At 36.8% G+C, this 23,830-nt stretch overlaps 1 protein-coding gene and 1 non-coding gene across 3 annotated transcripts; one reads left to right on the top strand and one right to left on the bottom strand.

Moving 5' to 3' along the window:
* Positions 1–5,438: 5,438 nt before the first annotated feature.
* Positions 5,439–15,598, bottom strand: LOC117698870 (olfactory receptor 2D3-like). Of its 2 annotated transcripts, none has more exons than XM_034490448.2 (2): positions 15,274–15,598; positions 5,439–7,197 (listed from the first exon to the last, which is right to left on the bottom strand). In XM_034490448.2, the coding sequence occupies exon 2, from the start codon at positions 7,183–7,185 to the stop codon at positions 6,262–6,264; it is 924 nt and encodes a 307-aa protein (XP_034346339.1). In that variant the 5' UTR covers positions 7,186–7,197; positions 15,274–15,598; the 3' UTR covers positions 5,439–6,261. The 2 variants fall into 2 exon arrangements, with proteins under 2 accessions (XP_034346339.1, XP_076772939.1); XM_076916824.1 differs by lacking the exon at positions 15,274–15,598 and adding an exon at positions 14,734–15,264.
* Positions 8,330–8,436, top strand: LOC117702082 (U6 spliceosomal RNA). Its single transcript, XR_004605969.1, has one exon. It is a non-coding gene; the product is annotated as a U6 spliceosomal RNA (small nuclear RNA).
* Positions 15,599–23,830: the final 8,232 nt, after the last annotated feature.

The following is a 23,830-nucleotide window of genomic DNA, read 5'->3' as shown; positions in this document are numbered from 1 at the left end:
GAAATTGTGGCTTCATAGAACAAATTAGGTAGTGTTTCTATTTTGTGGAATAGTTTAAAGGGTATTGGTATTAGGTCTTCTTTGAAGTCTGCAATAAAAACATCTGTTCCTGGACTTTTTTTGGTTGGGAAACCTTTAGTGACTGCTTCTATTTCTTTATGGATTATGTGACTGTTTAGATAGTTTATCTGATCCTGATTTAACTTTGGTACTTTGAATCTGTCTAGAAAATTGTCCATTTCATCCAGATTTTCCAGTTGTTTTGAATATAGGCTTCTGTAGTAGGATCTGATGATTTTTGAATTCTCTTGGTTTCTGTTATTAATGTTCCTTTTCATTTTTGATTTTAAGCATTTGGATACTGTCTCTGTGCCCTCTGGTTAGTCTGGCTAAGGGTTTATCTATCTTATTGATTTTCTCTTGCATAGTTCTCTTTTTCTCTACTTGGTTGAATTCAGCCCTGAGTTTGGTTATTTCCTGCCTTCTACTCCTCTTTGATGTATTTGCTTCTTTTTGTTTTAGAACATTCAGATGTGCTGTTTAGCTGCCAATATATGCTCTCTTCGGTTTCTTTTTGGGAGGCACTTAGAGCTATGTGTTTTCCTTTTAGCATTGCTTTCATTGTTTCTCATAAATTTGGGTATGTTGTGTCTTCATTTTCATTAAATTCTAAAAAGTCTTTAATTTCTTTCTTCATTTCTTCCCTGACAAAGTTATCATTGAGTAGAGAATTGTTCAGTTTCATGTATATGTGGGCTTTCTGTTGTTTTTGTTGTTATTGAAGCCCAGCCTTGTACTGTAGTGATCTGATAGGATGTATGGAATTATTTCAGTGTTCTTGTATCTGTTGAAGCCTGTTTTGTGACCCATTATATGGTCAGTTTTGGAGAAGGTACCATGAAGTGCTGAGAAGAAGGTATATTTTTTTGTTTTTGGATGAAATGTTCTATAGATATCTCTTAAATCCATTTGGTTCATAACTTCTGTTAGTTTCACTATGTCTGTGTTTAGTTTCTGTTTCCATGATCTGTCCATTGATGAGAGTTGAGTGTTGAAGTTTTCTACTATTATTGTGTGAGGTACAATGTATCCTTTGGACTTTAGAAAAGTTTCTTTTATGAATGTGAGTAGCCTTGCATTTGGAGCATACATATTTAGAATTGAGAGTTCATCTTTGTATATTTTTCCTGTGATGAGTTTGAAGTGTCTTTCTTTATCTTTTTTGATAACTTTTGGCTGAAAGATGATTTTATTTGATATTAGAATGGCTACTCCAGGTTGTTTCTTGAGACCATTTGCTTGGAAAATCTTTTTCCAGCCTTTTACTCTGTGGTAGTGTTTGTCTTTGTCACTCAGGTGTGTTTCCTGTGTGCAGTAAAATGCTGAGTCCTGTTTATGTATCTAGTCCATTAGTCTATGTCTTTTTATTGGGAAATTGAATCAATTGATGTTAAGAGATATTAAGGACCAATGATTGTTGCTTCTGTTATTTATTTGTCAAAATGGAATTATGTTTGTGTGCCTATTTTCTTTGTTTTTTATGAAAGAAGATTGCGTTCTCACTTTTTCTATGGTGTAGTTTCCCTTGTTGTGTTGGAGTTTTCCATCTATTATCCTTTATAGGGTTGGATTCGTGGAATGAAATTGTGTAAATTAGGTTTTGTCATGACATGTTTTTCTTTCTCCATCTATGGTAACTGAGACTTTTGCTGGGAATAGTAGCCTAGGCTGGCATTTGTGTTCTCCTAGTGTCTATATGACATCTGCCCTGGATCTTTTGGCTTTTATAGTCTCTGGTGAGAATCTAGTGTCATTCTGATAGGTTTGCTTTTATATGCTACTGGACCATTTTCCCTTATTGCTTTTAATATTCTTATTCTGTTTTGTGTATTTGGTGTTTTGATTATTATGTGACTAGAGGAATTTCTTTTCTTGTCCGATCTATTTAGGATTCTGTAGGCTTCTTGTATGTTTATGGTCATCTCTTTCTTTAGAGAGGTTTTCTTCTATAATTTTGTTGAAGATATTTACTGGTACTTTGAGTTGGGAATCTTCCCTCTCTTCTATACCTATTTTCTTTAGGTTTGGTCTTCTCATTGTGTCCTGGATGTTTTTCGGTTAGGAACTTTTTTTCTTTTTGCATTTTCTTTGACTGTTGTGTCATTGTTTTCTTTTCTTTCTTTAAATTAAATTAATTTTTTTATTTTTTATTTTTAAGTATCTTTTTAATTAAATTTATTTGTTCACTTTACATTCCAATTATCGTGCCACTCTTTTCTCCTCCTCATGAAAATCCTCCCCCAATTCCTTCCTCTCTTCTCCTTTGAATCTACATATCAACCCCTCCTACCCCACCCCACCCCTATCCCTCCCATGTACATCAAGTCACTGCAAGACTAGGCACATCCTTTCCCACTGAGGCCAAACAAAGCAGCCCAGTTAGGGGAATGGAATCCACAGGCAGGCAACAGATTCAGGACAGCCCTCCTTACTGTAGTTGCAGGACCGCAGACCAAACTATTCTGTTATGTATGTCCAGGAGCCCACGTATGCTCTTTGGTAGTTCAGTTTCTGGGATCTAAATTTCAGGTTAGCTGACTGTTGGTCTTCCTGTGAGTCCCTGTCCATAAGAGAGTGCTTTACAAGCTGATAGTGATCTTAATACTTTCTTCTTAGAGTTTTTATAGTGATAAATTTTTTGTTGAATACATTTCTTTTTTATTGGATATTTTATTTATTTACATTTTAGATGTGTGTCAACATTTTCTATAGTATCTACACCTGAGTGTCTCTCTTCTATCTGTTGTATTCTGTTGGTGATGCTTGCATCTATGACTCCTGATCTCTTTCCTAGGTTTCCTATCTCCAGGGCTGTCTCCCTTTGTGATTTCTTTATTGTTTCTATTTCCATTTTTAAATCCTGGATGGTTTTGTTAAATTCTTTCATTTTTTTTGCTTGTGTTTTTCTGTATTTCTTTAAGGGATTTATATGTTTCCTCTTTAAGTGCTTCTATCTGTTTATGTGTGTTCTCCTGTATTTCTTTAAGGGATTTATTTATGTCCTTCTTAAAGCCCTCTATCATCATCATGAGGTGTGATTTTAAATCAGGATCTTGCTTTTCTGGTGTGTTAGGATATCTAGGGCTTGCTGTGGTGAAAGAACTGGGTTCTGATGATGCTAAGTAGCCTCAGTATCTGTTGCTTATGTTCTTGTGCTTGCCTCTTGCCATCTGGTTATCTCTGGTGTTAGCTGGTCTTGCTGTCTCTGACTGGAGCTTGTTTGTCCTGTTAGCCTGCAAACCTGTGAACCTGTAATCCTAGGTGATCTTAGTTGTGTTGGCACTTCTGGGAGACCAGCTCTCTCTTGGAGGGGTCCATACGGAGAGCTGTGGCACAGGGTTAGCTGTGGAGTGCAGATGGAAACTGGAAGGATCCTGTCCCTGGTTGCTCTGTGGTTCCTGTGCCCTGTGGGTTCCTTCTGGGCCCTCTTGGGCCAGGTATTTGGAGCAGTAGTGGTGGTCTCACCTGTAACTTTGGTTTGACAGCACTCCTGGGAGACCAGCTCTCTCCAGGTAAGATTTGGGTACAGAGAGCTATGGCACATGGTTGGCTTTGATACACCTATGTAAAGTGGAAGGTGATTGTTATTTCTTAAGGTTTAGATATGCATGTTTTATTTAGAATACCCACAGACATTAGGTAATTACTAAGGGACCAAGGGAAAGAGAATTTCCAGGAAGAGGAAATAGAACATAGTTATATAAATGAGAAAATGTTATAAAGATAAAACTGAAGAGAAAGATTAAGTGGCAAAGAGAATGGAAGGGTAGGGTAAAGATGGGAATACTGGGAGTGACAACAACCACATAAGGTCCTTTGAAAACCTACATGGAATACTATTATTATAGAAGCTTCCTAAAATATGTACACATATAAAAAGGAATTTAAATAAGATTAAAATGCAATGGGAGGAAATAATACCCCATCTAGACATCTTAAACTGCCATGTAAAACTTCCTGGTGACGGGAATAATTTATATCTTGTCAATTCATAGGACAATGGAGTCTAATGGATCCTCCAAACATTACAGGTTACTGCCAATGCTTTTGATTACCCTCTACAACTTAATGGTAAGACCCTGTTCCTGAAGACATCACTTACTTATGTCATAAAACATGGAAAACATGGAGAATAAGCTGGTGTTCAAATAGAAGTTTCTCACCTGCTGACTAACATTCATGTTGCTGCAAAGTACTATGCATGCTATTAGAGAAGACAAACAGTAAACCTCACAAGCTACAAACCCTGAGAACTATAGCAGTGTCCTTCCTGCAAAAAAAAAATACTTGTGCAATAGTGTGATAAATGTGATGATAGTAAACAACCACTTTTAAATATTATATCTGAGGCCCACACCATAAAATGGAATCCAAACGTGACATTGCAAAAAATGGCCAACAACCTGAGACTAGATAGGTCATAGGTCCTAGGGAAAACCAACTACTATTGTTTTGCTAAATGAACATAATAATAAAATTATTCCTAATAATATATTGTGTGTGTTTTATATTGTGATTTGTACATGTGTGAGTTTGTATATCTCTTTCAGTTTTAATTGGTTATCTCTTTAGTAAATAGCATTCTCTTGAGGGCTTATTCCCATGTACCACAAAGAGAGCAGACAAAATACAGTTGTAACAGCATCACCAACAAACCATAGAAATAAACAACTCAGTAATATATCACCAGTGACCATAAGACATAAAAAACTAATTCTGACATGGAATAGGCAAGAAGTTAAGAATCATTTGTGCATAGATCTAGAAGCAGTAAATGAGTGCAATAAACAAAGAAGGCATAGAAGGGGACAGAATAGAGAAAGATACGTGTCCTCCCACACCATATTCAATTGTTACTCTGCAAGTCACTCCTGGATAATACTTGAAGGACTCCAAGGAAGAGAACAATAGAGAACAATAGAGAATGAAAAATTCAGAAGCATAAAGTATAGTTAACCTCAGTGCGGCAAGAATTAGATGAACTATTAAATAAAAGTATGTTGATAGTAGCAAACAGAAAAGCTTTTACTGAAGGAATTCTCAGCTACCCTAATGCATCAGAGGATAAAGGCTGTTTAAATAGTTTATGCACAGATTTTTGACCTTGGCAAAATATTATAGCAAAAATGATGCAGTCACATAGATATAGACTGTTATATGACTTTAAAAGCAACTACTAGGTATTTACTTGAGTTATTACAATTCAATATATCACAGAGATGGTTGCTAATTAATGTTTTTGCAGCACTGCTCTCAATGGCTAAGTTATCAAACCAAGTTGGGTAGAGATAAATAAATCAGGGTGCATATACATAATAGTAAATTATATCATTTGGAGGGACATGGGTAAATGGACAGAGTCATTGTAAGCAAATTAGTCCATTTACAGAAAAAATATTTTTGTTTTTATTATATTCAGATATTTCAAAGTTACAAAAATTATGCATGGATATATAAAAGTGGAAATGATTCTGTCTATCAGAACACAATGGAAAATGGGAGAATATAAAGACACAAAAGTGTATGGAGGTTTGGGGAAGAAAGTTCTCAATGTAGCCCATAACTTTAATAATTCTTTATGCCAACTTAAAAATTAACAAAACAAAAATAAAATAATTCTATTATTTGTTTTTATATACTTTAATCTATTTACAATGATAAGAAATATTATTATAAAATTATAGGAAATGTCACAATGAAAGAGAAGTGTTATATTATGCCCTAAATTTTAAGATAAGATAATTTATAAGATGCCCCAGGGAAATTTTATCTTCGAAATATAATTGAAGGAAATGACTGTATACCCATAAATCCTTGTGATGGTTTGGTTGTTTTTTTTCATGTTTGCTGACATATACTTAGATGCCTACTTATGTCAATTTTGTTATTGACTTGTATGATTTAATACAGAAAAAACTTCTTTGCTGTTTCTCCTCTCTCATCCTTTCTATTTTTCTATCTTTTTTCATTCCTCCCTTCTTATGGCCACATTTATTCACTAATTTCTTTATACTTACAGTTTTTAACTTTAATTTCTTTCACATAGCTATCAAGCTAAGAAAAATATAGGAAAATAGAAGGAACTGGAAAAAAGAGTAAAAGAAGGAAAACATTATTTTAAAAACCCAAAACAAAAATAGAGCCCCCCCCTGTTTTCTATGCATACAATTGTCAGCTCAGTCATGACACACTCCAAACATATTATTTTGAAGTTATTCTTTTGAGAGCCCCTTTGACATCCTTGTTTCTCAGGCTGTATATGATGGGGTTCAGCATTGGGGTCACTGCTGAGTAGAACACCGAAATCATTTTATCCTTTTCATTCATTATCTTGGAATTTGGTCTCATGTACGCAAATATTCCTGATCCATAGAAGAGAACAACAACAATGAGGTGGGAGCCACAGGTGGAGAAGACCTTGAGCCTTCCCTCCCCAGACTGCATCTGGATCACAGTGGAGATGATGTTCCAGTAGGAGGTGAGGATGAGGGAGACAGGTGCTAGGAGGATTACCACACCCATTGCAAAGATGGCCATTTCTGTGCTATAAGTATCTGCTGAAGCCAGCTTCAGGAGGGCAGGAGGTTCACAGAAAAAGTGGTTAATGACATTGTTTCCTCGATAAGGAAGACGCAATGTGAATGTGGTATCCACCAGGGACACAAGTGCACCACTGGCCCAGGACCCTGCAGCCAGCTGGACACATACCCAGTGTGTCATGATGGTGGAGTAGTGCAGAGGCTTGCACACAGCCACATAGCGGTCATAGGACATCACTGCTAGAAGTGCACACTCTGTGCATCCTACCAGAAGCAACACGACTAATTGTATGGAGCATCCAGCAAAAGAAATGCTCTTCCTCTTCACCAGGAAGTGGACAAGCACCTGGGGCACTGTGGTAGTAGAAAAGCAGAGATCAGCAAAGGACAGGTTTCTAAGGAAAAAGTACATTGGGGTGTGGAGTCTGGGGTCTGAGTGGATGAGCATGATGATCAGCAGGTTTCCCAGCACAGTGAGTAGGTAGATGAAGAGGAAGAGGAAGAAGAGCAGGACTTGTGCCTGTGGGTCCTGTGAGAGGCCCAGGAAGATGAATTCTGTCACAGAGGTTCTGTTGTCTTCACCCATGAATGGTTGTCTCTGTAGAAGAGCATCAAGGAAAGAAACACATAATCAGTTATTGCAGAACAGTGAGAGCTGATTATATTTTTGTCAATCAAAAACAAACAAACAAGCAAACAAGCCATTGATTTCTTTCTTTTCACAGTTTCTATATTTCCAAATACTGAGGTTTTGTTTTGCACAGTAGTTGTAAGAATTTAATACCAAAGTTTATTTTTTCATTACATTAATATTTTAGCAATGCCAGTCAGAAAGAATCAGTCTTAATATGCTACATTACCAAACCTCATCTGGTTCAGCAACTCTGTTCTGAGAAAGTTGTGGGAAGCAAGTAAGTTGATATGATTTTAACTAGTTATATTTATTTGGGGGCCGACTTTTAGCAGAAAGCGGCTATCAGCTTTGCAGCCATCTTGAGCCATATACTCTGACATGAGACTTGGATTACAATAGCCTACAACAGCTGAGCACACTCCGATAATCTTGGTTTAGATACCTTGAGATTAAAGGTGTGTGAGATTAAAGATGTGTGAGATTAAAGGTGTGTGACTTAAGAGTATGACTTCGAAGTGTAGAGATCAGATTTAGAGACAATAACTAAGGGCATGATTAAAGGTGTAACTTAGAGGCGTAGTTTAGAAGTAAGACATATAAAAGGCAGAGGCAGACAGAAGAGAGAATCAGACACATCAGACATTAGGGAGACACAGAGGAGAGAACCAGACACAGCAGAGAGAAGACAGGTAGCAGGCACTTGGAAGAAGTAACTTGGAACTTGGAGGGACTAGGAGCTAAGGACTAGGCACTAGGAACTCAAGACTTAGGACTTAGACTGAAGAATAAACGGGATTGAATTACACTCTGTCTGGTCTGCATTCTTCGAGTCCGTCCTCACTCTCGCTCTTGCTGAACCCCTACCCGCGGACTGGAGCGGCAGCTTGGGCTGGGATACAGTGGCTGCCCAAACATGGGTTGGCCTGGGCCTCAACATTTTGCTTGGGCCGCGACATTTTTTGGCCGCCCCAACGTGGGGCTAGTGTGGACCCCAACAATATTTTATGTTATGGCCTTTATAACATTTAATAAGGCTGTTCATTAAGTTTATCTATAAAATCATTCTGAAGAACTATTTTGTCTAGATTGAAAAATAGTGCTTGGTTCGGCAGCACATAAACTAAGATTGCAATGATACAGAGAAGATTAGCATGGCCCCTGGGCAAGGATAACATGCAAATTTGTGAAGCATTCCATATTTTTGTTAATCATTTAGCAAAAAAATGTTACTAATGTGTTGAATATACCAGAGGATTTAGATAGGCATTTGAAAAAATGGATTGATGCTCTTTATCCTATTTAAATTACTGGAAGGAGGTTCAGAAATTAAGGGTAAGGAACCATCTTGAGTGTCATGCCAAATACCATTGGATTTGTGTTAGTTCTAAAATTTACAGTGGTAGTCATTATAATTAGGAAGAAGTTTAATGACATGTGCAGTGTATTTGGCGTATTTCTAATACCTCTCAGAATGTTTTAACAATACATAGGGAGCTTGTGAATTTCAAGAATGCTGCTCTGCTGAGCATTGATGTGGTAGATACTACAGATAAAATTACCCATGGTCAGTATTTCTATTTTGGTCAAGCTTCAAAAATGCCATATAGAGCTTGATCATGCTAGCCATTTTTGTCCTAGGAATACTTTATTCCTGCCCATTGTGTTAAAGCTTTTCTTCAACAACATCAGCATGTTGGCAGCCAAGTACATGGCTTGAACCTGAAAATGGACCCACAGACAGAGTTATTAATTTAACAGGCTGGCAAGCCAAGAATGGGTAAGATTCTGCACAGAGCCTTACAAACCTAAGACAGAACTGTATTGCTTTTGATAATGCATATTTCATGACAGGTAAGAAACGCATTCTTGTCAGAATGACCTAAGACAAGATCAGTCTTGTTAATGAAATAAAAAAGGGCTCTGGAGAGGCAGTGAGCCGTTGGGGCTGCTTGGCAAGAATCTGACATGGGCCAAGGACAAGGAAATGGGCTGTTTGGCAGGAATATGACATTGGCCAAGGCCAAGGAAGTAGGCTTCAGGTGGGAATCGGACATTAGGCTAGAGCAAAGAAGAAATTTCAGGTAGAAATCTAAATCTTAGGCTATAACAAAGATGTAATCTCAGGTAGGAACCTAAATATTAAGCTAGAACAAAGAAGTAATTTCAGACAGGAATCTAAATTTTAGGCTAGAGCAAGGAAGTAGGCTTCAGACATGAAAATGACCTTGGGCTAGGACAGGGAAGTAGGCTCAGATATGTTGGTCATCCTGATAAGCCCTTAGAAACAGTGATCATGGAAGTGTTCACATAATTGGGATTAATGCCTTGCTTTTTCTTTGACTATTTGTGTTTATTGTATTGCTTGTTCCTTGATTATTTGCATCTATTATATTGCTAGAATTGACCTTAATACATGCATGTAATCAAAATGGTATAAAAGCATAAAGTAGGAGGGGGGATGGGATAGGGGGTTCTAGAGAGGAAAAATGGAGAAAGGGATGACTTTTGTATTGAAAATAAATAAAACATCCAATAAAAAATAAACAAAAAGTAAAGTAATCTGGAATAGTATTCTGTGATCCTGATAATTGTGCACATTTTTTCAAAATAAAGAATATATTAGTTAAAATATTTTTCTTTGAGTCTGACACTCAATGGTATAATTCAAATCTTCAGCAGCCTATCCTTTCCTTTCAGTGTCCTTATGTACTAATGTCCATATTTAACATCTGTTCGTATCACATATTGTCTATCATTATTAACAGCTTCATTATATTTATTTTTAGTCATTCAAAATCCATATAAGATATTTTTATTTTTATAATATAGAAGATATGAAGCGGCTACCCTGAAGAATAACACATCATTAGTCTTATCCAGCTTTTAAACCTTTGAACCACAATGTCACCTTACCAGGTCAGATGTGCCCACTGTTGTAATAGCAGCATCACTCTTATAGAACTCATTAACTGCTGCTGAGGATTACAGACCAATCCTCAGGAGAAAATACATGTTTGTTCTATAATCTCTGTTTTTAAAAAAATCTATACATAGGAAAGTCATTGTCCATACAGGGAAATTTCCAACAATGATTTACTTAAGTTTGCATGGTGCCTAGCTGCCCTTTAAATATTTATGTTTATACTCATAAACAAATGCTACTTGCAGCCTTCATCAGAGAGGCTTCTCATTGCTGTGAACTATGATGAATGCACACTCAATGTAATCAGAGTTCTGAAAATCAGTGACAATTGAGTTCTCAGTCCTAAGCATAGCATATACTCCTTCATGTAAGCATCAGGAAACAACATGTGAGGGGGAAGGGTAAAAAGAGGAAGGGAGGGAGGAGAGAAGGGGAAAAAGAAAGACAAAGATGAGGAGGAGAAGGAGAATGAGGAGGAGGAGAATGAGGAAGAGGAGAAGGAAGTGAAGGAGAAAGGATGAGAAGAAGATGAAGAAAAAAGGAAGAAGAAAAGGAGGAGGAGGAGAAAGAGGAGGAGGAAGAAAAGGAGGAGGAGATGGAGAAGAAGAAGGAGAAGGAGAGGGAGAAGGAGGAGGAGGAGGAGGAAGGAAGGAAGGAAGGAAAGGAGGAGGAGATGGAGAAGAAGAAGGAGAAGGAGAGGGAGAAGAAGAAGGAGGAGGAGGAGGAGGAGGAGGAGGAGGAGGAGGAGAAGAAGGAGAAGGAGAGAGAGGAGGAGGAGGAGGACGAGAAGGAGAGGGAGGAGGAGGAGAAGAAGAAGGAGAAGAAGGAGAAGGAGAAGGAGAGAGAGGAGGAGGAGGAGGACGAGAAGGAGAGGGAGGAGGAGGAGGAGAAGAAGGAGAAGAAGGAGAAGGAGAAGAAGGAGAAGAAGGAGAAGGAGAAGAAGGAGAAGAAGGAGGAGGAGAAGAAGAGTTGGAAATGGGAAAATGATTATGAAATGCTATAGTCAAAGCTTGAAACAGCCTTTGCCACCATGATCTCAACAGCTTCAGTTTTCTGAACAAGACTTGTATAAAATTGCATTTTTATGGACTTGAGGGGAGGTTGTGAATGTTAAAAGGCCTTATTACTCTTTGCTGAGCTGTTGGCAGCCAATAAACTATCAAAGAGAGACATTCAGTGTCTTATGTTCTATAGCCAGTATTAACCACACTATTATCTAATAGAGTGTTCCAAATCTGTGGCCTAAACTTTTTTGTATCTCTCTGTGTAGCCAAGGCTATAGTTTAACATGTTATCCTCCTCCTGCCTCAGCCTTCTTAGTACAGGAATTCCTTCATGTGCCATCTGGCCAGTCTCTCTCTCTCTCTCTCTCTCTCTCTCTCTCTCTCTCTCTCTCTCTCTCTCTCTTTCTCTTTCATCCCAGCACCCAAAGAAGAGGCAGAAAGATCTCTGTTTGAGGCCAGCCTGGTCTACAAAGCGAATTCTAAGACAGCCAAAGCTACACAAAGAAACCTTGTCTTAAAAACCAAATATATATATATATATATATATATATATATATATATATATATATTCACTTTAACCTTTTTAGATTTAAAATATTTGCAAATATACTCGTGAAAAGTTTGTGTTATTCTTAATTGATGATTTAAAACATCAGTAACAAATAAATAAAACTCTACAGAAAATATAAAAAGATTAAACCCTTGCTTGTAAAAATAGGTAAAGTTACACATAAAGTATGAATCAATATGTTTACTAAAACAACAAAAAATCAGATATGATGTTTTGCTTTTTGAGTAAAAATTTAAATGATGTAATTTCCAACTATTATAGAATAATAACTATATGAAATATTAAGTGAAAAGCAAGTGTTTTTACTTTTTAATATGCCATGTCACTTAAATTTTTATATGATATGTGACTGTATGTGTCTTTTTGTATGTGTGCATTTATAGTATTCATTTATTTTACAGGCATTTCTACTACAGTGAGTATCCAGTGACCACAAACAGCTGTTAGATGCTGGAAAGAAGCATAACTCATTAACTAGCATCAGGTCTCTTCACCTCCACTGCTGCATTTACATCCTGGCTTTTCTAGTCTTTCTCCTCATCCATTGGACAAGAGTCCAATCACCAGCACCCACATTATCATGTCATAACTACCTGTGACACCAGATCTAGCAGATCTGGAACCCTCTCTGGTCCATGGACATTCTCATACATGAAGCAAACACACACACACACACACACACACACACACACACACACACGCACGCACGCACGCACGCACGCATGCACACAAATAAATAAATAAATAAATAAATAAATAAATAAGAATTTCAATCCTAGTATATCTAGTTGATGTGTAGTCAACAGCAAATTAACTAGTTTGCTTTACTTAGTTTCGCTCAGTTTTAAAGTAGTAACCCAAATAACCTAAATTATACTTATCTAGTCATGTTGATATACAGGTTCATAAAATGTAAGCATTCAAAGAATTTAGGACAATAATGAGTTGTTCACCATATTATATGGTGTCTCATTGTAATAGTGAGATTATATTCAAGCATGGGCACACAGGTTTACAATCCCAGCACTTCAGAAACAGAGGCTTATGGATCTCTGTGAATCCAAGGCCAGCCTGGTCTAAATAATTAGTTCCAAGCCAAGACTTCATAGTGAGACCCTGTGCCAAAACAATCAATAACAATAACAACAGCAGCAGCAACAGGATTATGGTCTATGTACTGTTGCTATTGCAGCATGCGGAAAACAGTTGCGAGTGTGAAGTGAGTGGGGCTGGCTCACTGTGTCTGGCTTGGGATGAGGATTGTTTTCATCAATTGCTTTCCTCCTTTGCATCCTTTTTTTTTTTCTGTTGATCCCTTGAGAGTAGAATTATGTTAACAGAACAATTCTAAGTCATGGTTAAAAACAATAAGGTAGAACTGAAGACTTCAATGTGCATGTAATGACCAGCAAAGGAAGTCTGATTTAACCAGTGCTCATTCTGTTTTTCAAATTCTGCTTTAATATGAGTAGTTTAAAGCCTACAAAAATTTCGAAAGACCATAAAACAAAACTGTAAGGACCTAATAGTAAGTTTCCAGTTGTTATAAATTTGGATTAGATGATCATTTAATTTACTAGTTTGACTGTGATAAGCCATACTGTTGAAACACTGCTTTGGTATGGCAATCCAGAGAAATTAATATTTCCATAAAGGTCTGGAATCAGAAGCTTTCTTCCAAAGTTAAAACTAAAAGATTAAATAACCATATTATGGACACTTGGTAAATTATTATCATGCTACAATTAAATAGTTTGTGTGCAGGGCTGGTCAATCCACAGAGAACAGTTGGTTAACATTGGTGACCCTTGGGAAGTGGGATTCTAGAGAATCAGAGAAAATGGCACTCTTTTTATGCACACACACACACACACACACACACACACACACTCACTCACACACACTACTTTATTTACTTTTCAATTTAGACTATAATTTCTATCTAAAAAGATAAGATAAAAATTCAGAATTATTGAGTCTATTAAATAAAATATGAATGTGTCAAAAACCTGCTCTGACATAGAAGTAACCGAGGAAGGCACCAAAAACTAATGCCTTCTGGCAATTTAACTCTCTGTTGCTATTCTGGAACCAGAAGCTGATAGTTTCTGGAAATTTAACTCTTTTTTTTTATTTTGGGATAAAAAGCTGATGACTTCTGACAATTTAACTCTTTCTCTCTCTTGGGGCTTCTGGCATGAATGAATTAGAATATAGACAATATAAACTCAGAATGGAAATAGTGATGGAGTCCTGCAAAAGCAGAGATAGCATGGATTTGATTAACTATGGAGTCATAAGAGACTGCCTAAGAGTTAGGTCAGTCCTAAAAATAACATTTTCCATAAGCCAAAAAACTCACATTATTAACTAATTCACAGAGCATGATTGGTTAGGCAGCAAAGAAATGTTCCAACATAAATTTATATAGAGAAAGTATTGCAGAGACATTTAGAGTTTGTGTTCACTCACTGCACATAGGCACATGCATATAAACAACCCTAACCATTTTAAAGTAAGTTTGTTAATTATTCTTCAATTCTTGTCTTTAGACAATATCCACAGTGAAAAATGCTACATTTCCTTTATGTTTTATAAGAGCCTCTGCTAAAAAATTCCCCCCTTCTCTTATTCTTTAGGCTTTGCAAGAACATTCTGGCCCCTTTGGCTTTTTCTTATAGAGTTAGATTCTATCTAAGTGCTGTCTAAAATTTTCTGCTGAACTTATGGGTTAGATTTGACCATTAGTTTTGTATTGTCTATAGAAAAGACAATATAAACATTTTAATACAGTTTTAAAGAGTATGTTTAGATGTTTTTTACTTGATTCTAGGCTGCACTACTATTTTTTTTTTGCTGCACTACTATTTTAGGATTCTGAAACATTTATAATTTAATAATACAATTTAAATTTCAAGATCCCCTGGCACATGCTCATGTTTAATAGAAATGAGTTGAGTAAAAACATGAAGAAGCTCATGCTAACACTATCATTAACTCACTGCTTCCAAGAGAACTGTGTTCAAGAAGAGGAGCAATCTGATTCACAGGATGGAAAACTTGACTTTCAGACACCAGGATTCATCGCCAGTTATGCAGAACTAATAGATTGTGTCAGCTACATCTCAGAGAAGAATGAAAGTTCAGTTTGTCCAAGGACAGTGCAGGCCTGCAGCCTGGTCACCAACATCAGCAGACATACAGCTTCTCCGATCATCAGGGAAGCTGGATCTTCTGCCTGTGTCTCTAGTAGGTATCCTGTCCTCTTTAAATGACCAAATAGTGAAAGAGGCACACTAAGTCAAGAAGGCAGTGGATAACATAGAGCTTAGCCTCCAGAGCCATGGACAGACAGTGGCTATCCAGAGTCCTTGTAGTCACTCTTGTACCTTTAATCAAGACTTTACCATACCCAGAGAAGTCCCAGAGCAGGGTTCATGAAGATCATCTCTTCTCCCCAGAGACTCATGGAAACAGCAATGCAAATGAAAGCCTCTTACTGTGTGAAGAAAATCACAGTTTAGAGTTATTGAAGAACTTACCCCTTCCAGTCTTCCACACTCTCACCTGGAGCACTGGGAGGAGCAATCAGTGTAAACACAGAGCAGTGAGCCTAGTGATGGAGTAAAAATAAAGGAAAATACGGTTTCTGTAGCCTAGGACTTCTTTTCCTAATAAACGAACTCTGTGTACATCTCCTAAACATGCTGAGGCTGGGGCATCATCTGGGTTGTGAGTCCTACTTGGTCCTAATACAAGAAGTGCTGGTGTATGACAGGATCCAATCCCAAATCTACTGAAAAACTACTGCCCCGGGTCTTGAAGTTTCCTACAGGAAGTCTTCAAATCTGAGGTCATAGAACTGTTCTAAATAAGAGTTCTCTCTAGAGGAATCAGAGTGGTTACATGGGCATTAAAAATTATAATCTCTTGGGCTGAAGAGATGGCTCAGAGGCTAAGAGCATCGACTGCTCTTCCAGATGTTCTGAGTTCATTTCTCAACAACCACGTAGTAGCTCATGACCGTCTATAGTGGGATTTGGTGCCCTCTTCTGGCATGACTGTGTACATGCAAATATAACACTCATATATATATATACTAAATAAATAAATAATTAATTTAAAAAAAAGATAAAAAAATTGTAATTTCTATGAGGTATACTTCAGTCTCATTTGTTTTTAGGTACCACACCAACACATCTTAAGTCACACTGTGAAGGTGTGAAGTCTCCAAGTGTGAACTGATAACATGGGGGAGGTTTTCAACACTGATAGTATAAAATGTAGCTGATGGAAGTGTGTTCATCTCTCAGAATTAATCTCTCCATGGAGCAATTCAGCGATCTCCACAGATACCAAGATCCATGAATGTTCAAGAATCTTATGTAATTAACTAATATTTACATATAATCCATGCAAATGTTCCCTTCTAATATAAAATTTTTTCAGTGATTGTTTATAATAGCTAACATAATCTTCATGTGTTCAGGACAAGTATAATCCAAAACTAAGTTCAATTTGCTGGCAAAACTATGGGTACAGAACATGGGGACAGGAGGAGTAGGCTGTGAACTATTTGGCTTCTAATTCAAATCAACCTGTATGGGATTTCAATCTCTGTCTGCATTTGTTTCAAGACTCCAGTTACATTCTACCCAGCTGGAAAAATCACACTAGAGATAAACAACCAGATGCCCTGAGCATTTGAATGGAGGATTCATTACCACTGCTGAAACATATCAAAAGGGGAGCCAGGTCATCATATAACACACATCCAAATAAAAAGATAAAAAAAAAAGGAACTGCTGTAGCTCAGGCTGGCCTCAAACTCATGATGCCCCTGCCTCTGCCTCCTTCAGCAAATCCTACTGGTGTGCACCACCACTTCTTGTACAAAGCTCAAGTCCAAGTGGATAAAGGACCTTAACATAAAACCAGATATACTGAAATAATAGAAGAGAAGATGGGGAAGAACCTTGAATACTTGGGCACAGGGTAAAAGTTCCTAAACAGAACACCAATGGCTTATAGTCTAAGATCAAGAATTGACAAATGGGACCTTATAAAATTGCAAAGTTTCTGTAAGGCAAAGGACATTGTCAATAGGATAAAACAGCAACCAACAGATTGGGAAAAGATCTTTACCAGTCCTACATCTGATAGAGGGCTTATAATATATAATATATAATATGTAATATGTAATATGTAATATGTAATATGTAATATGTAATATGTAATGTATAATATATAATATAATATGTAATATGTAATATGTAATATGTAATATATAATATATAATATATAATATATAATATATAATATATAATATATAATATATAATATATAATATATAATATATAATATATAATATATAATATGCAATATGCAATATGCAATATGCAATATGCAACATGCAATATGTAATATGTAATATGTAATATGTAACATGTGACATGTGACATGTGATATGTGATATGTGATATGTGATATGTTACATGTAACATGTAACATGTAACACGTAACATGTAACATGTAACATGTAACAATATGTAATAACATGTAACAATATGTAATAACATGTAACAATATGTAATAACATGTAACAATATATAATAACATGTAATAATATGTAATAATATGTAATAATATGTAATATATAATATATACAAAAACCTCAAGAAATTAGACTCCAGACAACCAAATAACCCTATTAAAAATTCTTAACTGAGGAAACTCGAATGGCTGAGAAGCACTTTAAAAAAATGTTCAACGTCTTTACTCATCAGGGAAGTGCAAATCAAAACAACCCTGAGATTCCACCTCACACCAGTCAGAATGGCTAAGATCAAAAACTCCAGGTGATAGTAGATGCTGGTGAGGATGTGGAGAAAGAGGAACACTCCTCCATTGTTGGTAGGATTGCAAGATGGTGCAACCACTCTGGAAATCAGTCTGGTGGTTCCTCAAAAAATTGGGCATAGTATTATCTGAGGACCCAGCTATACCACTCCTGGGCATATACCCAGAAGATGCTCCAACATACAACAAAAATGTATGCTCCACTATGTTCATAGCATACTTATTTATAATAGCCATAAGTTGGAAAGAACCCAGATGTTCTTTAACAGAGGAATGTATACAGAAAATGTGGTACATCTACAAAATTGAGTACTACTCAACTATTAAAAACAATGAATTTGAGAAATATTTAGGCAAATGAATGAAACTAGAAATATCATCCTGAGGTAACCCAATCACAAAAGAACACAGATGGTATGCACTCACTGATAATTGGATATTAGCCCCAAAGCTCTCAATGTCCAAGATTCAACTCATAGACCATGTGAAGCTCATGAAGAAGGAAGACCAAACTGTGGGTGCCTCGGTCCTTCTTAGAAAGAGTAACAAAATACTCAAGAGAGCAAATATGGAGACAAAGTGTGGGACAGAAACTGAAGGAGGGGCTGTCTGGAGATTGTTCCACTTGGGTATCCATCCCATGTGCAGTCACCAAAGGCAGATGCTGTTGTGGATACCAGGAAGTGCACGCTGACAGGAGTTTGATATAGCTGTCTCCTTAGAGGTCTGCCAGAGTCTGACATATACAGAGGTGGATGCTCACAGCTAACCATTGAACTGATCAAGGGATTCCCAGTGGAGGAGTGAGAGAGAGAAGACTGAAGGAGCTGAAAAGGTTTGCTGCCTCATGGGGAGATCAACAATACCAACTAATCAGAGCTTCCAGGTTCTAAACCACCAGCCTGGGAGCACATAGTGAGGGACTCGTGGCTCCAGCTATATATGTAGGGGAGGATGGCCTTGTCAGGCATAGGTGGGAGAGGAAGTTCTTGGTCCCTGGAAGACTTGATGCCCCAGTGTGGGGGAATTCGAGGGCGGGTAGGTGAGAGTGAGGGGTGGGTTGGGGCACATCTTCATAGAAGCAGGAGAGGGGATGTGATAGGGGGTTTCTGGGTGGGGGGAATGAGGGAAGGGGATAACATGTGAAATGTAAATAAAATATACAATAAAAAAGTTTTTTTTAAAAATTATACTTCTAATAAAAAACTTCTGGGAAAAAAAAAAAAAAAAGAATTGCCGAATGCCTACCCAAATAGCTTTTAAGTCTCCTATATCAGATATGAGATTGGATAGGCTAAGTGGGTTCTCTTCACTTTTGCCTTACTGAGTAGTCTAAATGTTTAACTACCTTACCATCCTCTCTGCTTCTCCATTACTGCACTTCCTTCTCAGACCCCAGCCTCTGAGCTATGGCTTGATCTCCCTTAATTGCTGTTATTAAATTCCCATATGTTTCCTCTTATCACTCTCTATACAACATTGAAAATAATCTGTCAAACATGTCAGTATGCCTTTGATAACTCAAGTGTTACAGATCATCTCTGGTTTTCACACCCATGGTTTAAAAATCAGCAGCGGTTCCTGTTCTGTGGGTTGTCTCTCCATTCTGCAAAGTTTTTCATTTGATTTACAGCAACTGGTTTGGTTCCCATATTTGTTTACCTTTTCACCTCATTGAATGTGTCTTTGATGTGTGCAAATATTTCTTAGACACTACCATCAAAACACAGAAAACACCACATGAATTTTGAATGATAATTAGACTAAATTACACCCAAGATTAGCTGCAAATATTTAAAACACATTTGTGACATTTACAGTGTGGGACCTGTCTATTTTTAAGATCTCATGCCCATGGACTACTACCTTTATAAAATATACATTTATATCTTCAAGAATAAAATCAACATGAAAAAAGAAAAAAATATGAAAAATTAAATAATCCATTTAAAACTATTAAATGTAATATTACAATTAATACATTGAATACTATTACATTTAATAGTTTTTGAACTATTACATTTAACAGAGAAAATGGTTGTCAAGCTGAGGTAGAAATTTCTATGTATTTCTAGTCACCATAATGTAACACGCTGATCTTTGCATGGTTCCAAGCCTCAGAACATAGCATGAGCAGGACTGACTTACAGCTCGGGCCTTACAAATTGGCATGTGAGGTCAGTTTCAAGGGAATGCTAGCTTTGATTGTCTCATTTTGCTTTTATGTCTACATTGATTCACAATCTACCAATCTCATTGGTCACAGAAGAGAAAATGAACAAGGCAGAGTTATGTATACTTGTAATCCCAGCACTCAGGAAGTTGAAGAAGGCAAATCATGAATTTGAATACAGACTATGCTGTACAGTGAGATCTTGTCTCAATAAAACATAACAAAACTGGAATCAAATAAACACATAACACATAATAAAAACACATAACACAAATAAACACATAATCAAATAACACTGAGTTTGGAAACTCCAATGTAGAGTATTCTAAATTTTTTGCAAAAAAAAATATTCATACAATATATTCTGATCATGTTTTTCACCTCACTCAGCTCCTCCTAGTCATTCTCATATCTCCACACCCATTCTCTCATTCTCTCTCTCTCTCTCTCTCTCTCTCTCTCTCTCTCTCTCTCTGTCTCTCAAACAAAAACAAATGAACAAACAAACCCAAACCAAACAAACCAACACCTCATGTCATGTGTCTGTGTGTGACTGTACCGTCAAACATTCCTTGATAATCACTATAGGCCATTTCTTACCTGTGGTATACAATATACGCGTCATACAATCTGACCATGATGGAACAAACATTGCTTTGTTCTTGATATTTTTACAATAAACTTTATTAGTTACGATACAAACTGATGTGTTCCATTATGACCTTTTCATTGCACTTCAATTATATTCACCACCAAATTTTCCTACCTACTTACTTGTATCTCTTACTGATCTCTTCCTTCCTCAAAATAGTCCCCTTTCTCTGTCTTTCTGTTACTCTGTATCTCTCTCTCTCAATATACACAGTCACAGACACACACAAATATAGATTTGCACATGGTAAAGCTTAGATGGAATGTTAAAGCCTAGGCAAACGTTACTCTTACCTGGCTTGCCTGCCATTTTTTCTGTTACTAATATTATAAGAAAACTTTCTCATATGTTGTTTTTGCTGTTACTACAAAACTTTCTCATGCCCAAGTTAATTACATATTCTATTATGTTCTGTCCTCAGAAACCAATCACAATAGAAATCAATAGAACTGCTTTATATAGTTACCCACAATAAACTTGGACCCAAACCAACCACTCAGAAGCATTTCCTGCACCTGTGTATAAAATTTTTATTTACCTTTATAAGCTGCTTGGAAGGAATCCCAACATAAGAGAGACACTTGCATCTATTTCAAATAAGACTTCAATTTTAGCAAGCTAGCGGTGGCTCAGTGCTCCTGTGCCGGCCTCCAGAGGGCAGCCGTGTGGCTTCCCGAGTTTGAATCCTGCTGCCGCCCTGTCTCTCCCTCTCTTCCCGTGAGACTCTCCGGCCGAGTCTCTTTGGGGGAAAAAAAAAGACTTCAATTTTGGGAAGGGGTCTAGTAAAGTTTAAGTTCCCCAAATCTCCCTGGGGATTGACATCCTACTTGGCAGAGACAACTACCTCAGTAACTGACATACTAGTTGGCAAGTTAAGACATGAATGTTCCACAAATCCCATCCTGATGGACAAGTTAATAGATTAATGTCAGACAAAGCAAATCCCCTACCACAGTTGAATACCCCAACCAATGGCAACAGAATAAATATACAACAACTACATGTTCCTAAGGAAATCCCCTATCCCTAAATCCTGATTGGTGAAATAAGTTGGAACCAATGTTTGTAGATCTCAGGCTTAAAAAGCCCTATAGGATCTTGACTCAAGGTCACAGTTCAGCTTCCAAGCCTGAGTCATGTCCCTGATTCATCAGTCTTGGGGAGTGGCATTCAATAAACCATCACTATTTGAATGAGATCTATGTCTGAGCAGTTTGTATGGCAATTCCCAGACCCCAACACACATGAAAGAAAGCAATTAATATTTTATCTTCCTCCCTCTATTGCCCTTTGCTGGTTTCCCTAACATATTTTCAATGCTGGTATTTCACCTTCTTATATGTTGTACAGTCAACATATGACATAACATTCTACATATGACATATTCTAGATTCTACATATGACATATCACATGCAATATTTTTCTTTCTGAGTCTGTCTTATTTCACTTAACATATAATCTCCAGTTTCTTTCACTTTATTGAAAATGGCATACATTTATCCTTGATGGCTGAGTAAAATGTCATTGTGTTTAATTGCAACATTTTCATCACCTATTCATCTGTTGATAGGTAATTAATCTAGTTCCTGTTCTTGCCTATTGTTAATACATTTTAGATTTACAACCACAGCACTTACCAAATCTATAGGTCAACCAAACCAAGCATGGTAGTATTGGTACCCTGACTTTCAGGCACAGCTTCATGGGTAAGGTATTCTATCTTTTGCTTGGGTAAATCGATTAGATATACTTCCACTTTGTTTTCTAATTGATCCACTGGGGCCATTTTATTTACAGTATTTCTGTTTTGTTTCAAAAAAATTTTTAGTTTATTTTTTATTGGATATTTTATTTATTTACATTTCAAATGTTATCCACTTTCCCTGTTTCCCCTCTGCAAATCCCCTATCCCGTCCCCCTCCCTCTGCTTCTATGAGGGTGTTACCCCACCCATCCACCTATCCACTTTCCTTGCTGACACTTCTGACTTGCTGCTCATTTTCCATTCCTGTTGATGATTTAACATCAGTTTGATGAGTCTTTCTCTTTCTTGCTGGCTTTCCTCCTCAAACATGGGCCAATTTAATGACTTCATTCATGTGCTAGTTTACACCCATGTTCTATCATACATAGATCAACTTCTGTGACCTTCATCTAGCATTTTGCACATCTTGGCATCTATAAATTTATTACTTGAGAGTTAAAAAAGATCCTGTGAAGGAGTCATAGTGCCTTTTCATGTTGCATCTTTTGGTTTGGATATCTCTGCTAGTTTTATTTGGGACTTTTTTAATGACTTACGCTGGTTTGAATTCAGGTCACAGAACTTCTGCTATCCTACACAATACGCTTGAAAAGTCCAGGATATCTCTGACTTACATAATGGACAACAAAGCAAATGATGGCACTGCCAGAGAATTAAAAGTTAGAATGAAAAATTTAGATAATATTTTGAATATCCCAATCAAGCAGTGATTACCCACTGAATTTTGTATGCTGTCTTTATATAAAACACATCAGTGTATTGTGAAAATTAGTTGTTGGTATTTCCATTTTTCTTATATTTACCTTATTTTTTCCATTTTCTTGGGTTTTTTTGTTTGAACCTCTTCTCTGACTTCTTGTCTTGGGGTTTAGAGTTGCTTATTATATTAACATTTTATTTAAATATAACTAATCAATTTGTCTATTCTCTTATATTATTAATCTGGTCAGGAATGTTGTCATTTATCTTGTCATCTAGAGGGCAACTATATAAATATTTTTTTGACATAAGGTCAGGTTTTGCTAGTTTTGAATGTGTGTGGACAAAAATATTGTCCATACTGTGGAGTTCACTACAGAAGTTTGTGTGCTGACCTGGTTCTCTCTCTGAGCTGTTTTAGGGACTCTACTGACTGAAACCTCCATCCAAGCAGTCAGATATCTTGTTCTATGCCATGTTTCTGTAGCATGATTTTTCCATGTGATGATAAGGAGATTTAGGTACAAATGCACACAATGGATAGTTAGATCTCTGAAAACTCTTAATTTGGGAGGTCCAATCCAAAATCTACCCCTTCTACCTACATATTCGTTAACTGTAAATCAAAATTAATTTTAAATATGCATATCTGGAATATGTGAGGGTTATTTTAAGTATTATAGGTAATAACTACAGTACTTAACATAGAAGGGAGTGTATATATAGTTTATGAGTAAATATTAATTACATAAGAGATGAGTATTCCAGGATATCTAAAGACAAACTGAATGAAAGTCCCTGCAGATACTGAGACATTAATATAACTCTCTCAGGGGCATTTTACATCATTATCAATATTGAATAATGCTCTACTTTAAGAATTCAAAGACTTGGAGACCCCATATGATCACAGGGTGACTTGGTTTGACATCAGATGAAGTTCAAGTATC

Source organism: Arvicanthis niloticus, chromosome 1, assembly GCF_011762505.2.
Source record: "Arvicanthis niloticus isolate mArvNil1 chromosome 1, mArvNil1.pat.X, whole genome shotgun sequence".
In the NCBI taxonomy this organism is placed as follows: domain Eukaryota; kingdom Metazoa; phylum Chordata; class Mammalia; order Rodentia; family Muridae; genus Arvicanthis; species Arvicanthis niloticus.
The sequence above is the reverse complement of the archived record's forward strand: the minus strand, read 5'-3'. Positions and strand labels throughout refer to the sequence as shown.

Coding starts and splice junctions, on each gene's coding strand:
- LOC117698870 (XM_034490448.2), bottom strand. CDS start 7,185: ATGGGTGAAGACAACAGAACCTCTGTGACAGAATTCATCTTCCTGGGC.